Here is a 19,242-nt window from a genome sequence, read left to right as displayed (position 1 = left end):
GGTAATATTATGTTATTTTCCATCAAAAAAAAAATCAATACATATATAAAAACATTAAATTAAATTGAAACTTCAATTTTGTCGTTTAAATTAAACTTTACTTTTGTATTAATTTTACTTCAATCTCGTGCAACGCACGAGCCAAAAATCTAATCTTATTACTAGTAACAGAAGGGTTCATAAAGAAACCCTAAAAAACCCACAAGGGTAATTTTTCTTGCTTATTACAAGGTTATTGTTGTTAATATTTTATTTAATATATTTTAATAATTATTAATTAACCTTTTCATCTAGCACTTTCAAAAGTTTTTTAATAATATTTTAATAATTATTAATGAACTTTTTTATTTATTATATTTTCGGCCTTCATCTTTTTATTTTTCTTTTCTTGATTTGTTTAAAAATTAAATTACTGACCAAATCGATTTGATTTCCATAAGTGCTTTCATAGTAACCAAATTAAAGTGGTTACTAGCAACTGAATTAGATGGTTTTTAATAATTAAATTAATGATTTGTAGCAATCGTAAAAAAAAATTGATATTAAATTGGTTATTATTGACACTAAGTTATAGAGACCATAAAAATTGTCGCTACAAATTTTAAATTGTGGTTGCTACAAGATGTCTAACTATTAGTGACCACTTATAGCTACCACATGTTCGCTGGTCGCAAAAAGATTTAACCTTCCAACTTTTGCTACCAAATTACTTTTGGTCATTAAATGTGAATATTCGATGACCATTTAGTTATGGCCGCTGAGAATTTAGTCACTGAAACTAGTTTTTCTTTAATTTAAATTCCCATTCAATTTTCTAATAACATGTTTCCTTCTTGTTCTAATTAATCTCTTACGTGTGTGTATCTTATATTGGTTTCAATTTTCTAATTTTATTTTTTCTGCGTATTTATTCAATTTTTCATTTAGTAATTTCAGTGTAACTGGATCCATATTAGTAGATTTGGAATCATCCCCAAATCATCGTGATATGATATCATATGATTTATTTATCTCTTATTTATTTCATTTTTATTCATTTTTCACCGCAGTTTAATTTTCTCTCCCACTTTGTAACTTTTTTCATTTAAATGCATTATATAGAATTAATAAAATTTCAGCGCGTGTTGCGTTAGAATTTATAGGATTTTATCATTGATAATGATGAAGTAACTCCTCTAAGTTAATCATTGAAGAAAAAACTAGGAGAGGATATTGAAGACTTCAATTTTATCTGATGACGTGGTAAAACAAATGTCAGGTATAAAGATCAAGATTTAAACAAAAATGAAAATACATTCTATGTTAGTGCTTCTGATTTGCTTTTAATTTCTGCTACAAATTTATTGTTTTTGTTTATGATTTTTCTAGTCTTGATATTATTAATATTGTTCGGTTTTTTTTTTTTTTTTTTTTTTTAATTAAGGAACCTGCAACCACCCATGTAAGTTCACCATTATTGATATCAAAGTTGTAAAAGGCGGGAATCGGACCCAAGTCGGTTAGGCACTACCTCACGACTAATCGGTGCGACGGTGATTTAATCGACGATAAAATCGAAATAACTTGGTTTTTTAAATTTAGTGTAATATAAATCTAGATAGTATTTGTACATACTTAAAATATATATAAAAATATATTAAACATAATTTTATACCCATCATTTATATATCATAATCACATAATAAAATTTTAATAATACTAAGATCATAATTTAATAAAATCCTTAGAAAATAAAAATAAAATGAAAATCTTGTGCATCCAAATCTATATTTGAATATTGCAAGCATTTATCATTAGGTCCTTTCAAAATAAAAGTTAACATTAACAAAATAATACAAAGCATAAACTCATTTCAAATTAAAGATCAACTTTTTTATTTAAAAAACAAAAAAAAAAATCGATTTTTGACCGATTTTTGCCACCAAAGTTTGACCCGCCTCTAAGATTTGACAGCATCAACCCGCCTCGGACCGCCTAAATCCGCCTCATAGGCAAAACCAATTTTTCAAACATTTACACTAAAATCGTAAAGGTTTTAGACCGCCTCAACCTCGGAGACCGATTAATCACCCGTCTCGACCGATTTTAGAACATTGATTAATATAGTTGGTTTCTAAGGACGACCTAATTTTCTTTTTTTTTTTTGTATTTTATGTCCGAAGAAATATATTGTATGCATATCCATCTATAATCTATGTATTTCTTTTTCGAATTTCAATCTGCAATATATTAGAAATATTCTCTTATTCTATTTTGTGTGTTTAAACATTGCTACAAGCCTACAACTGATTAATACAAAAACCAACTTATTATGAAAAAAAAATTACAAAAACCAATTGTTTGTTGTCAAATAATTCCCATTAGCTCGTTTATTAAATATTTTATTACAAATACTAATGGTGTGAATATTATTAATTAATCAATATTAACTAGTTTTTAATATGTAACTAATATATATATGTGTATATACGGTTATGTATATATGTATATATACTAATTAATATAATATAATATCATTCACAATATAATATAATATAAATGTGTGAGTGGGAAAGATAGAGAGAGTATGTGAGGAGAGAGAGAGAGAGAAAGATGTTAGCAAAATTGTATTTTTCTCTTATTCATTTCAACACAAAATACAAGTATTTATAGGCATGAGAATGCCTTAGTCACCATTACACATGTCATTACTTGGTAACTTCTATAGTCTAAATTGTGACACCTATCTAGGACACTTGACATACTATAAATTTAGTGCTATAGTCCATAACATTATAACACTCCCCCTTGGACGTAGCACTATTGTATCGGCTGAATTAATGCCTCATTAAAAACCTTAAGCCGGAAAACCCAGTGGGAAAAACCGATCAGAAGGGAAAAAGAGTGCATGACTCAAATCCAAGTCGTGTGCATAAGCTGCCTCGTTAAAACACTTAGCTGGAAAACCCAATGGGATGAAAACCTGTCGTAAGGAAAAAAAGAGTGCAGTGCACTATTGCTCCCCCTGAAATGAGCAATATAAGCCCCCAATATGGGCTATTAATCAATTTGTAGGTTATCTCATTAAAAACCTTGAGCTGGAAAACCCTATGGAAAAAACCAGTCAAAAGGAAAAAATAGTACAACACATCATAGCATTATATGCTCCCCCTGAAACAAATAATATAGGCATCTGAAATAGGCTATTCAAAGATTTATAAGTTGCCTCGTTAAAAACCTTATGTCGGAAAAACCACATGGGAAAAAGACCAAACAAAAGGGAAAAAGAGTGCAACATATTATCACTTCGTCTTTGCTTTACGCATTTTAAATCTACAGGAGTTTAAATATCAAAATTCAGTGAACCATAAAGATAACATTAGAATTTTTGTTGACGTATGTCCATTCCCTCACGAACAACCCTAGGAAACGAAAAATGATTGTATTCATTACGTGTGAACACATCTAATCATAATTAATCCCATATCATCAGGGGAATCCTTGAGTAATAACGCCGACATTGTATCGTACAATTTTGTTGATATTGTTCATCTAACGAGCAAAATCCCATTTATATCCAGGGAATTTTACATTGTCCGGAATTTGTACAACTAACCTATATTTATTTCGTTTCTCTAGGAAAGCCAATTCCGATTTAATCGCTTTCTTGGGTTTAGGCCAAACTCGGCTCTGTCGACATTCTATTGTTTTGAAGGTGGTTCACTGGCATAATCATCCTGAAAAATTATAATTTCCCGTTTTGAGAGATTAAGCTCTACAGAATTATCTGGAGCATGTTTATTATGACCTGTTTATTTAGTGGATTCAATTCATCCATATGAGTGTGAACGTGTGCTACAAGGTACTGATATTTATCGCAAGTACTGCACAGTCTCATCAAAATTATTTTAATCAAGTTTCTTCGGCACTATCCATTCTCATATGCACGGGGTATAGTAACTTGTGCAAAAAAAGTGCAAAATAATATTGCACGTATATAATAAACACAGATGAGACCATCTATAAGATCCGTCGCACAAAATCATAAATATTTAAGATATTGCACTTGAAAGGTTGTATTGGTCCATAAATATTATCAACTCTTTTGCACTAAAGGTTATACGACGAAACTTCTATAAATTACAGAAATTCTCTTCGGACATAAGGATCCTTATACCGTACGACTGTCCGTAGTATATTCTTTAATTCAAGTCACCGTAATATTTTGTGGGCGTCCCCATATTAACATGCCAAAACCTGAATATTTCAGGATTAATCAGTTTATATGACATGTTGGTGTAGTAATTGAAAACTCGAATTAGGACACAATACAATATACAAAAGCTAATGCTTTTAATATCATAAGCAGAACAATTGTTTATTCCCGGAGCCATAATCTCTACGGAAAGTAATAAAATTTTAGTTCGTGCTTTGCACTATATCACACTCAATAAATTTTAGAATATATTAAATTGTCAATTAGACTAATACATCATCCGGGGAGATATTTAAACTCAACCTCGGGAATATATATATTTCAGGGGAGATATGCAAACTCTACTTCAGGAATATTTCATTTGAAGGAGAACTTTTAAAATTCGACCTCATGAATATGTCATTCGAGGTAGATATGTAGCTTATCTTAATTTTGGAAATCAGTCCGAGAAAGATATATAACTCAATTTCAAAGTTCGAAATTATAATATATAGACAATAGTCTATTATATTTATGTTTCACATGTACATCCATATTAAATAATATGTCCATAAAATACTAACTCAATCTTGGGTATTTAACATCCAGGAGAGAGATATAATCTCAACCTTGAGAACTTCTCATTCGAGGGAGTTTTGCAAACTTGATCCCGGGAATTTAACATCCGAGAGAGATATGTACATGTTACACAATTAGTAGACATATCGAATTAACCTTGAAATATTACCAATATCATCAGGGGTGTATAAGCTCGACCTTGAGAATATTTCTTCCAAGTTAGTAATATTAAATCAAACTTGGGAATAAATTATCCAAGAGAAATGTGATCTTATATTTCATCGATGGATATTTATAAGCTCGACATCGAGACTTTAGGGGATTTATTTGAGCTCAACCTTAGGAATGTATCGTCTGAGGGAGATTTTATAAAATCGATCTCGGGTATATGCCGTCCGAGAGAGATATAAATTTTATCTTAGGAATTAGCTCAATCTCGAGAATAAAATCATCCGACATAAGTATTTAAATTTGACGTCATTTATATTTATCTCGAGAAAATATTATACGCTCAACCTCGGGTATATCATCCGAGGGAGGTACGTTCATAAATAAATAAATTCGATCTCGAAAACCGTTACATCGAGAGAGTTATATCGTAATCATTAAGAATATTATCATGCATGATCTCAAATATATAACCTTTACTCATAGGCAAAAATATATTTTGTAGGCAATAAACTCGTGAGTTTTAATTTATTTTGACCAAATGATTATCTGAGCGAAAATATTTGCATCCACCTTGGTCAATTTAAGAACATCTTGACGAGGACTATCTTTCACATTGTCGTTGTAGGTCTAACCACATATTTAATTTTATAATGGCCTTTCAATTCAAAAATGTCCATCGTTTATATTGGTACTGCACCCAATTAATTTTATTTTAATAGCCTCATTGGCCTTTGATGGCACAACTTTTAGTGACTCTACGGGCATCACACCCGGGGTTATATTTACGGCTTCTATATCGGCAATTATTGGGGACTACAACGTTCACATGTCTACGAACAATATGTTCGGAGTAATTTTCATAGCCGAGGCGAGAGATAATAATTTCTTTTTTTTTTCTCATAAATCAACATGCACATAATTATAGATATATATATCCTTCATTTCCTCCGAAAGTTGGTGGCGTATAAAATACCGTAGTATTCGCTTCACCATTTGATATCGATAATCTGGATTTTTATAAAATAAAATAAAATAACATAAATAAACTTACATAACCTACCTTTTTCGAGCAGAACCTCGTGCTGATAACGTGTTGTGAAATAATTTCCATTAGCTCGTTTATTAAATATTTTATTACAAATACTAATGGTGTGAATATTATTAATTAATCAATATTAACTAGTTTTTAATATGTAACTAATATATATATATATATATATATATATGTGTATATATGGTTATGTATATATGTATATATACTAATTAATATAATATAATATCATTCACAATATAATATAATATAAATGTGTGAGTGGGAAAGATAGAGAGAGTATGTTAGGAGAGAGAGAGAGTAGAGAGAGAGAAAGATGCTAGCAAAATTGTATTTTTCTCTTATTCATTTCAACACAAAATACAAGTATTTATAGGCATGAGAATGCCTTAGTCACTATTACACATGTCATTACTTGGTAACTTCTATAATCTAAATTGTGACACCTATCTAAGACACTTGTCATACTATAAATTAAGTGCTATAGTCCATAATATTATAACATTGTTTCATTTTTTCCTCTTTAGAAAAATGGGTTGATATCAATATCCTTAAATCACTTAAATAAAATTTTGACTTAAATCATATCAAATAAAAGTTTAGAAAATTTTGTTATCGTTCAAATCAACAAAAATCATGGTAAGAATATACACTAATTGCCATCCTTGCGCATATTATTCGACAACTTTAAAATGATTTGTTGACATATCATTTTTTATTTAAATAAGCTAAAATTTATGAAAATTTGGTCCGATATCATTGTCCATCAAATCAGCAAATATTCGATCTAAACCAGTTTAAATTTTTGGCTCGTGTCATTATCCTTCAAATCAACCAAAAGTCATGGTAACAAACCAAACTTATAGTTACATAAGGTGAATGATACACTGGGTGATATTTTTTTGTTGACTTATACCTATTAATGTGGATTTGTGTTGTTTGTGTATAAACGACGGATAAAGATCTATCCAGTGTAGCTTATTATAAATCCTTTTATACCCACTCTTTGAGTAGCTTACACATGCATGGATAAAGTCAAATATATGTAATTTAAAATTAAACCATTCTAATTTTGTAACATCAATTTTATTTTGTATTTTTCTTCTAATCATGTGCATCACACAGGTTAAGGTACTAGTTTATAATAAAATTAAGGGTTAATGAGGCAAAGCCCCTCCTTTCAAAAAATATTAGAACCAAACACTCTACATTTTTATTAATATATAACTGGAACCCCTCATTTTCACACAACCGGAAAATGATCCCATATTTTCTCTTTGAAAACACCTCTCACCCCTTGCTCGAAGAAATCAAATACCATCTCTTCCACAAACATGCACCGAATCGTTATCCTCAATTTTCCACCAACAGCCACCAAATAGTCACGCTCAACCGTCGGTATCCCTTCCAAGAAGCTCTATCATCGCCGGTGTAAAGAGAAAACCAACAGTGGAAGACGAACAAGAAATCTGGACGCAAGAATATTTTTACAGAACCTAAATCAGAGTTTAAAATCGCTCAGAAGAAAGATCTAGATGTGGGGAATCCTAATAGTTAAAAATAATATTTTCATCAGTAACTTTAATATCAAGTTTAAGATCGAGATTTCGGTATTCTAAATGAAATCCCGACGACAAAACTGTTGGAAAATATCTGCTAGAAATGAATTTGCCGAGGCGAGTTGTCTTTGTCCTTAAGACGAAATTTTCCCATAATGGTGCTAACGGTTTGAACGGAAATAGTCTCCCAAGATACAACGGCACAGACTTGGAATAGGTGCATTCCAAATCCCAAGTACGGCGAACTGTACTTTGTGTAGAACTTAATCTGTAATGGGTAGGCTAAATATGAAGCTTTTCGAGAGAATCTGTAATGGGTAGGCTAAATATGCAGTAAGCTTTTTGGATTGAAGTGAGAAATTATGGGAAAAACGGAGTCTATTTATAAGGTTTGAGAAGTAGTGTCCTTTGGAACAAAATGTACATAAACATATCAGTTGGGCCCAGATATGTGTTGTTTCGGCTAAGGAGTCGTTTGGGCCGAATCGGTTGCACCACTTCGAGTTGAGCCGATTGGTTTGCATTGGTTCGGCCGCACCAATTCAAACCAGTCAGACCATATTCGAGATGGACTTCGGGTAAGGAGAGTCCAATGGGTTGACGGCCCATGGCCTAAAAATTTTTTGGCCCAAAAAATAATATGGTGGTTTGGGCCCGGGCCCAAATCCGATCCATATGCACAAACGAGCAAGCGAGTGCGTGGGGACGATTCAAAACTCATAACATATAGGCTTTTCTCCTAAACAAAGTTGTATGCCAAAAGGGCATGACCCTTAGTTCCAACATTGAGATATATAAATAGATCAATACTTCTCTACTTTTCCAATGTGGGATAACTCAAAATCTCACTGTCCTTATATTTTGGACTAGTAATTTTTCCTTCACCACAAAATTGGTTTGTTTATACTAATCTAATCAAAATATTGATTTATATAATCAATTAGACCATACAATAACATTGATCAAAAATTGTTCATGACTCAACTTTTAACCAGTTTTCCCAACAAAAACCTCATCTCCGGCGATAAAGTTATAAATATATGATTCATAAAGTAGAAACTAGACTGATTTTGAGGAATAAAAAAATGAGATGGAGAAGAATTGAATGAGAGATAAAAAAAAGGGAGAAAGAGAGAAAGAAGGAAAATACAAAATCGAAGGAGAAGCAACAAAGAAAGAGGAAGAAGAGAGTGGAGATCGAGGGAGTAATAAATACACGTGATGTTTGTTAGAAAATGAGCGAGTGAAATAGAAAGTCGAGAGAAAACGAGGAAGTGAGAGAAAAGGAAAAATCACGAAAAAAGAAAAATAAGAGAAAATGAGCGAAAGATGAAGAATATATGAAAATAAAGGCATAAGGGAATAATAATAAGGCCAAGGGTCCAACGATTCATAATATTAATTTATAGTTTTTTTACAAAGGTTCTATTATAAAATGGATATGTAGTCTATTATTTTGTGTGTTGGCTCATTTTCCCTAAAATTAATCATATATCATGTATCCTTTTTGTCTTATTGATCCGTAGCAATTCAACCTTCCATAAGTTCATAGACTTACTTCTAAACCCATAATAATATAAGGGGTTTTTATAAATAAGTCCCTGACCAACCATCTTTATTATTATAGGTTCAGAGATATATCTCATTCGTCAATAAGCTCATCTATTTAGGTAGTGTTTGCAAACACTGTTCCAAAGTGATTATGAGTTTTTTAATGTTTAGAAAAACTTATTTTGAACAAATAAAACTCTAATCACTTTAGAAAAACGTTTGCATACACCACCTTAATATGTATTATAGATAAAGGATAAATTAATGTATATAACAAAATTATCCCCAACCCTTTAAACTCAATTCCTAATTGTAACCCCAATTCAACTTCAATTTAATCAATTTTGACCACAAAAATCCAATTTTGATTTTTTCTTTTCTTAAACTTTTTTTTTCCTAAACTTTTCTTTTTTGCCGCCAATCTCCGGCGTTGACTTTTCCCCCCTAAAAAAAATCTCTTTCCTTTTTACGCCCGCCGCTGAATTTCGACCGTAATTATACTGTCACTAACAGTAATTATATTGTCGCTGATAGTAATTGTACTGTCATTTACGTAATTGTACTATCGTTGACAGTACAATTACTGTCAACCACAACATTATTATTTTTTTGGCATTTTTTGATTTTATTTGATTTGTTGACTAGTCAACATAATCATATTACTGTAAACACAGTAATATTAATGTCAACCACATCAATATTAATTTTTTTTTACCTTTTTGTTTTGTTTGATTTGTTGACCGACTAACATAATAATATTACTGTCTACTATTGTTATATTACTATAAACACAATAATATTACTATGGTTGACGGTAATATTACTGTCGTTACAATAGTATTACTGTGGATGACAATAATATTACTGTCAACCACATCAATATTATTTTTTTTGACTTTGTATTATGTTTGGCTTTGTTGAATGGTCAACATATTAATATTACTCTATTACACAATAATAGTGATTTTTGTTGCATTAATATTACTGTGCTAGAGCGTAATATATCAATATTACTGTGTTAAACTGTAGCATAGTTAATATTAATGTGTTAAAAAGTAATATAGTTAATATGAAGGTTAACCATAATAATATTAATGTTTAAACAGGCAAAAAGATGTTGAAGAAAAAAAAAAGTCAACTTCGCCGGAGATCGGCGTTCACGGTCTGTCAACGGCGGTAGAAAGAAAAATATTTTTTTTTTGAAAAAGTCAACGTCAGAAACCGGCGGAAACCGACGGAAAAAGCAGGAAAAAAAAAGGTCAACGCCAGAAACCGACGGAAAAAGCAGGAGAAAAAAAGGTCAAAGTCGGAGACCGGCGGTGATGGGCGAAATTGTACTCAAAATTGAGTTTTGGGTCAAAATTGAATAATTTTGGAAAATTTGGGGTCAAATTGAATTCAATGATGAAATTGGAGCATATTAAAACGTGAATGGGTATCTTAGTCTCTTATAAACCCCTAGACAATGTGTAAACTTTTTTGTAAAAATGTTTTTTTGTGGACCCGTTTATAAATAAGTATCATGATGGACTTATTTGTAATGTGCCCATAATACAAAGTATTTGCAAGGAGTTCCAAGTTTACTGCATAATAACCATTCAAAATAACCTAAAAGACCCAATTTTCACACGCATTTGAATAATGTACCTAAAATACCAAGTATTGTTGTACATGTACTCGGAGAGAGGTCTTTGGAGGAAGATTATTAAGGTTAGAATGACTTTCAGACAATAACTTGTGATTTTTATAGAAGCTCGTCAAAGAAACAATAACTTGCGGTTTTTGTGGGGTTTTTTCTAGGGTTTCTAGACTATCTCACATATGAAAACTGAGCAAAGATTGAATTTTTGGGTATTTATAGCTGAGCAAAGGTTCTAATGCTCGAGCGGTGACTTTGTAGGGCTTCATGAGCACCAAAAAATGCGTCTTTCTTGGCTCTCTCTATTCCGGACGCTCGAGCGCCAGCAATTAAACGCTCGAGCGTACGACTGTGCATGAATAGCAACTTCGAGCACGATTATGACATTCTGCCCGTACAAATTTGAAAAGTCACAAAATATGAATAGAAAAACCACAGACATTGCCGAAGCTATAATCATCTATTCAACTCCATTATAACTTACAAAATTAATATGAATAGAAAAACACATAAAACTAATAAAAAATAATTACTAAATGAGCAATAATCAAACCCTAAAAGAGTATAATGCAAATCATGCACCCAACATTATTGAATAAATTATGATGGTGTGTACTATTTTGATTCAACAAATTCAACAATTACAATAAATCATAAATATAATTTAATTAGTTTTAACTTATAAAGATATCGTACCTACATTTTGAAATAATTAGATAAAATCTTAAAATTAAATATACGTAAGAGTTTAAAATAAAAAAAAAAATCTATTTTTATTGTAATTTTAAGTTCCATTTTAGTTTTAAGAGAAAAATATGTACTTTTAATGAAAATTAAAGGGAATGAAAAATAGGATTAAAAAAAAAAAAAGAAATGAAGTGAGTTTATAAAATAATGGAAATTGAAGAAAATTCATGTTGAAAATAAAAAAGAGAGATATTTAGTTTTAAAATAGGGGTCACAAATTTATTAGAACTAAATGACAAGACCAACTCAATATTTGCTTCACATCCTTTATAAAATTCATTTCAAAAATATATGCACTCCACACATAACAAATGAGATCTGCACCAAATAATATTTAAACTGTATTTATCATTTTTTATTTTACATTTAACATTTTCATTTTTGCATCAAATATTTTTTTTATATTTTTGTACGTAGAATACATCTTTTTTCCCTTTTTATTTTATTATTTTTTTTCAGTATTATAAAATTCTAAATTTTTCCGTTTTTTCCACATAATATTGAAACTTATTATTTTTTTCGGCCGCAGTCACTAGACATCCGTAAGAACCCGTAATAACCCATAGTCATTCGTACGCACAATTTGAAAATCCTAACTCCCCATTTGAATCCCTAGCCGATAGTCACGTAGACACTTGCAGTAATCCATAGTCATTCATAGTCATTCACTCTCATAAAAAAATCAAAACCCTAGATCTGCAACTACAACCACCATAGTCGCCGCCGGCCATAACCATTGTCTTACCTATCTCCATAACCACTATCCACCCAAAACCGAGACCACCACCACCTAACCGCCTCCATAACCACCCTCCATACCGATGGACTCCATAGCCGCCGCCATTCACGATAGACGTCTCCATCCCATCGCCGCCATAGGCGCCGCCAGGTCCACCATCCACCATAGCCGTTTTCATAACCAAGCCCCACGCCTAGACATCCGCCTCAACCAGCTCCACCATACCCGGCGTTGTGTTAAGTGTATATTTTTACACTTAATTATATCTTTTAATTGGAATTTTTGGTGTATTTTATTGATAATTGGTGCTTAATGTTTTGATTTATTGTGTTTTAGGCACAAATTGAAGAATTGAATAAGTTATGGGTCAAAACTACAATTTAGAAGAAAATGTGGATTAAATTGGAGAAGTCAAACATCCGAGAAGGAAAGACTGCGCAGTAAACAAACTTCCAAAAGTTACAAGGAAACTGCCTTTTCCCCAATTTTTCCGATCTTATTAAAAGCCATCTCAAACACACAATTGGAGGATCTTTTTACACAATTTCAAGAGAAAAGAAGCAATAACGAAGACAAAGAATTCGAAGACTCCAAGCATAGATTTATCTTCTATGAATTATTTTAATTTTATTTTTACTTTAATCATGAGTAGCTAATTCTTTTATTTTTAGGATTTTATTTCGAACCCTATGTGGGATTTAAGAACTCAATTCTATGATTTTATGAAAGTTTTAATTTCGGATTACTTCTTCTACTTGTTTTATTAAGTGCATGAACTTGATCACTTAATGTGCTTTTATGTTATTGTTAATCGCATGAATCGGAAGATCGAGTTAATAATTAGAACTGTGGTAGAAGAGCCTTTGTGGTATTAACATATAATATAATTAATCTCTTAGGTAGCCATTATTGAGATTTATGCTTAATGTTGTGTTCTAGAATTAATTGCGTAGGAATACAATAATTGAATCTAGACCGGCAGTCTCCGCTGGTGGCGGGTCAAAATTGATGTCAAAATTGGAATTATGGTCAAAATTAGTTAGGTGAAATTGGGCTAAATTGGGGTGTAAATCATGAAATTGGAGTTGAATTGAGTTTCAAGGAGTTAATTTATACGCCTATGAAAATCTACTCGTTCTGTTGAGACATATTACTTGTTACGACATCAGGTGTGGTAACAGAATTCTTGTGTGTATACATAATTAATCTACTAAAAGCAGAATAAAAGAACACAAGAATTTAATGTGGTTCGGATACAAATGTATATATCCACGAGAACTTGCAAACTAGTTCATATTTAAGTGGACAATATAGGACTTAATAAAAACACTAAACACTCTCTCTTTATGTTATATGCCGTTCTTGCACTCGACTCGAACTTGTTGACATTCAAAGCAATTCCTTCATCCGCACTCTTGGACTCCCTCCAATGCTGAACTCTCTTTAGACGGCGGATCGACCTCTCCCGAGATCTTTTAAGCACTTCTTCCGAAACGCCGATCTTCTTTATGGCATGGTAGAAGAAACCCGTCATGTTGCCAACTTGACGTGCAGACTCCGTTTTGTTGCCACGCCTGACGTGCAGACAGGGCTGCAGCACCGGCCTTCAAAGCCTTTATGCTGGGATTTTTCGCTTTAAAGCTCCATAGGACTCATATGAGGTTGAGGGCCTTATATAGCCACGAGATTCACCACCCTAAACCTAATTAGAGTCCTTAGAAATCGATTTAATTAGGTAACAGAATCCTAGTCGATTTCTATTTCTATTCTAGATAAGTACAAAATATATATAACTAGAATATAATACATGGAAATAAATCTAAGTTCTAATAAAAGTATTACAAAAATAGGATTTTAATTAATTCCAAAATAAACATGGAAATAAATCTTTGCCAAACTTTTAATTTCAATGTATGGCGGATTTCCTCAATCTTCACTAACAGAAATCTGGCGCCAACATAAGGTATTGGGGGTAATTCTGGTATATATAAAAGGATTTTTCTTATTTTCAAATAAATTTGAATGAGCTGGAAATATTTGAAAGAGAAAAAAATTGGTTGTCCCTTTTTTAATTAAGTTCCCTTGTCGTGGACCTCTTTGATATTAACCCGTCAATTATATGGGTTTTGAGATCCTACACCTAGGGACGGCAGCGGAGCGGGTACCCTCGAAAAAGTGTAATACCAGAACTATTTAGTATAGCTCAAACCAAAATCATATCAAAATCATTTAAAAAATTTATCGAAATACCATAACCATTACCACCAATATCCAGATACCCACGAATATCCATTTACCATTTAAATTATGGTAGTAGAAAATAACATCGGGTTTTTAAGTAACTCTCACAAAATAGGAAGAAAAAAAGAAAAAACAAAATAAGTAAAATATACAAATATATCCTCCCTATATTATTTAATAGTTTATTTAAGATTTTTCCAAATTATTTTTGTATTCATATTACGTTGAATAAAAATATAGTATATTATATATATATATATATATATATATATATATATATATATATATATATATATATATATATATATATATATATATATATATATATATATATATATATATATATATATATATATATATATATATATATATATATATATATATATATAATAAATGGTCGGGTACCCATGACCGCAGAGGTAAAACCAAAACCATATCAAAATCATGACGGTTTGCTTTTGTTTTACCAAATCTTAATGGTTACGGTAGCAAGTTTAAACGGAGCGGATACCCGCGAATAGCTAGCGGGTCAGGTTTTTTTGCTAACCCTACCTACACCTAGTAAAATACACTATGTGATTTTAAACCATAGATTTATAGAAATAACTACCCACTAAGCACACATAAACATGAGTGTGTATTATTATATGTAGATCCATTAAAAATACATGGTGTATTTCACCAGATATAGGTTGTACAAGGCCTCAATATACTCAACTGCATATATATTAGAGAAAACATATACTCAACTGCATATATATTGTTGGAACCACAACTGCACTTTGACGACTAGTCACGAAATAACGGATTGAGACTTTGACTCCATTTACTCTTTCTTTAGATTGTCAACAGTTAGTTGCAATAAAATTCACAATAGTATGAATATATATAGGCAAGATGATGCGCAGATTATGTCGCTTTCTTAAGACAAATTTTACGACCCATTTCCATATGAGGTGTGTAAAGGTTCCGACCGTGTCCACTATAGGATACAACAACCCAATCTATCTCCTCTCTGTAACTTCATGAAACTGCGCGTTCAAGTGAAACTAAAGCTTACACCCAACACACAGCAAAAGCTCAACACATGTTTAAAAATATACTTTTCTATTTTTTTTTTCTCATCCCTTGCAAAACCACAAAGCCGCCTTTTTATAGTCTAAAATTAGGTCATTGTAAAAGCTATATTTAATATAGAATTAGTGAAATTTGTGGTGTTTTATGTAGAAAATATAATGTCGGTCTAAATGACCTCATAAAAGTGATCAAAACTAATATTATATTTTATAATAAAATATATATTCTTTTAAATTAAAATACTCCAACATATATAATCCAAATAAACATCATATAAAATAATTGCAAATGCATACATATAGTTCCAAAGTCCCCACTGACTACACAGATGGATCACACATCATAATGATGAGCACTGAGCAGTACATATAATATATTATATATATAATGAAATTCAATATATTCATTAATAAACTATAAGGTATACATACATCAGACACAATATTGAGAGAGCAGAAAGCGGGGGGTAGAATATAAATTTTGGCACGATGAGGAAGCTGAGGTGTGGCAGAGTACTTGACAGTCTATGCCTGTTTCCTTACAGCAGTTGCTTTGTTTGTACGAGGAATACTAATAATCAAAACTATGATGATGAAAAGCCTCTTCTCAATATTATTGCAAGCACTACTCCTCCTTCAGTTATTAAAGATGATGTTGATGTTAAGAAGCTCAAGGATGTTTTAGTTGGCCCCCCTACTCTTGCCTTCCATTTAAAGCCTAAGGTTATTTTTAATTAATTTACTTTTGGTTAATTAATTAGTCTATTACTATATTCTTAATTTTGCAGATTAATGAATTACTTTGTGTTGTTATGCAATAATGTTTTCACACTTACTGAATTTGCAGATTGTTGTGCTTAGAGTTTCCATGCACTGTAATGGCTGCGCAAGAAAAATCGAGAAGCACATATCAAAGTTGGAAGGTAATTCATATTTTTTTTTTCGAGTAAAAATTACTTCCTCCTTCCCATTTTTATTTTTCTTTATGGAGAAACTTTTTTATTTGAAATTAATTGTCATTTTAGGGTTCCAATAAATTGTGTTTTTTTTTTTTCCATTATGCCCTTACTACTCTTGACAGAATTAATGGTAAAGTATATATGAAAGTAATTTTTTAGTCATTTTATTATGATTTTTTTCTAGAATCCATGCACATTTATTAGGTTTTTTTAATATGTGCGAATTAACCTAAAACCACAATTAAAATGGGAAGGAGAGAGTAAATAGTAGTGGGAAGGATTTAATTTTCGTCAATTAAATTATTTGCTTGATATATATAAATATACTGATGATGAATTAATTATATTATATTGTAGGAGTGATTTCGTACAAAGTAGACTTGGAAACGAAAATGGTGGTTGTAACAGGTGACATTGCTCCTTTCCAAGTATTGGAGAGTGTTTCTAAAGTTAAAAATGCTCAGCTTTGGGACGATCAATCTTGATTACAGAAACGACGACGACTCCCTATCACGCACACCTTCGAGTTTTTATATATATTTTTTTTCCTTACTAGAAATTAAATTACGTTTTCCCAAATTATATACTATATATGCGTGTCTGTCAGTATGTGTGCGCGCTTTCAAATAAACAATTGTATCAGGTTCTTCTATCTATCTATCTATAATGTGTTTAATTACTTATTAGGGTTTTTTTCTGGATAAAAGTGGGGTCCATAAAGAGAAGTCTCGGTAAATGCACCTCCGCGAAACCAACTTATCATCCCAGAATTAGTTGAACTGTACTCATACGGGCTTTTCTTTTATATATATATAGATAGATATATATTTGGATATGTTGTGAATTGTTTTGTGCTTTCTAAATGTGTATCTCTTTCTTCTTTTAAATAAATAATCTAGTTAGATTGTTGCCAATTGTTTGACTAGATTGTCTTTTCTAAAGTCCAACTGAGTTGAACATGAAATAAAATGAAGTGGTTGGCTCAATCAATAGTCACATGAAATAATTGAATAATAATAGAGGAAGCATGTGAGTAGATCTGGCTTTTGGGTGGAGAGAAAACTAAAGGGCGGCGACTCATGTAAATTGTCATGTGCTATTGGGTCCAACTTGTCATGTTATGTTTCCAATTATAAACATTCAAAAACTTATTATAATTACCAACAAACCCTTGCTTAGATTACAAATTGCAGCTTACATCTATAAATCATGAGGGTGTACATTTGGACCGGACGGTTTGTTGGTAATACAAAATCGGATTCCACTAAATGCACGACACGTCTAATATTGGTGAAAATTCTGCGTTCACCGTCGAAGCATTCCATTTAAAATAGGAACTATTTTTTTCTCTTTTTTCATTTAAGAGAAAGTAGGAACTGATTATAATCGCTCTACTTTGACAATATCATTTAGTTTAGCCATCAGATAATTCTTTTATATTTTTTGTAATTTTTATTTTTCGCCTTATCCATATGCCTTTGAAAGCATCACTATAATTGTTTGTAGTAGTAGTAGCTTGAGGAAGTTTCTTATAGTTACCGTCATCTACACCAAGTTGGATGATGGATAGGGCTTTCACCTTCGGTTTTTTAGTTGTCTTCTTTTGACTTTGGCTTAACGAAGCCAAATTCGACATATTATTCTTCAATGGCTTTTCAAATGTCGTTCAACAAAGAAAAGTTTAATTTCAATGCTCCATCGATCACACTTCTCTTTAGAAAGCTTTTGAACCGTAAAAGCTCCACTTGTAGTTGCCGTCATTTTTTCTCTAAACCGTGGCTCTGTGTTGAGTCGACTTAACAATTTAGTTATATATGTGATTGACAAGGTGATTGTTAAATTTATTTCGTGCAAATGTTAATTATTTTTTGTCAGATTCTGTTTGTTGTTATTGTTACGTATAATAGTGTAATAGTTCGTAGAACCATAATTAAAAAGAGATCCAATTTAATGTGGTTCGGATACAATTGCACCCTACATCCATGAGGATCTGCAAAAAGGATTTCCACTATTTTAGTTTTACAAAGACAGTATTAGGACTTCAATATTATATTAAAGACTCCGTTTTTATCTTGACGTGCGTTCTTGTGCAATACTCAAAACCAGTGACTCCAATTATGCCAGTCTCCTCTCCACTTGGTTGAACTCCCTACATATTCTATTTTTTGTAAAAAATATGTTTGAATTTCTAAAAAGTTGCAAATCCAAAAGTATATGTTATTGTAGTATAATTTTTTAGAAGAAAAAAAATGAAATTTTCAAACATTAAATAAATTCAAAAATATAAATTTTGTAAATATTTCAATTACAGTCCATAGATTTTGAATATTAAAAAATAAAAAAAACAACGAACATAAAATATAGAAATAAATCATACCATGAGGTGGTGGCACAAACAGAGACATTTTTCACTAGATTGTTAATGCGGTGAAACTAACCGGCATCCTTTATAGAATATAATATAACTAAACTATGATGTTGAGATTGAGTGCACCTTATGTAATAGTGTGTCTTTGATATGTACTTGATACGAACCCCGTAGAACTTGTTACGAGACCCAATACCTTACGCGAAAGCAAGATCGAAAAACATCCAAAAACAAAGATTGAAGGGTGGAACCAAGGAATAATGACCCCATAGCTATAAAGAGCTAGAAACCATTATTATCAAGGTGGAGTATTGACCCCGTGGTTATAAAGAACCAGAAACCAATATTATGTCGCTAAGAAAGTTACAAGAATCCACTTGTAAAATCC

At 31.4% G+C, this 19,242-nt stretch overlaps 1 protein-coding gene across 1 annotated transcript; it reads left to right on the top strand.

The window, feature by feature from the left end:
* Nucleotides 1–15,911: 15,911 nt before the first annotated feature.
* Nucleotides 15,912–17,172, top strand: LOC105969273 (Heavy metal transport/detoxification superfamily protein). Its single transcript, XM_012994021.2, has 3 exons — nucleotides 15,912–16,250; nucleotides 16,375–16,450; nucleotides 16,844–17,172. Exons 1-3 carry the CDS (start codon nucleotides 16,017–16,019, stop codon nucleotides 16,969–16,971), a joined length of 438 nt encoding a protein of 145 aa, XP_012849475.2. The 5' UTR covers nucleotides 15,912–16,016; the 3' UTR covers nucleotides 16,972–17,172.
* Nucleotides 17,173–19,242: the final 2,070 nt, after the last annotated feature.

Source organism: Erythranthe guttata, chromosome 10 (assembly GCF_056151865.1).
Source record: "Erythranthe guttata isolate IM_541 chromosome 10, IM_541, whole genome shotgun sequence".
Taxonomy (NCBI): Eukaryota; Viridiplantae; Streptophyta; class Magnoliopsida; order Lamiales; family Phrymaceae; genus Erythranthe; species Erythranthe guttata.
The sequence above is the reverse complement of the archived record's forward strand: the minus strand, read 5'-3'. Positions and strand labels throughout refer to the sequence as shown.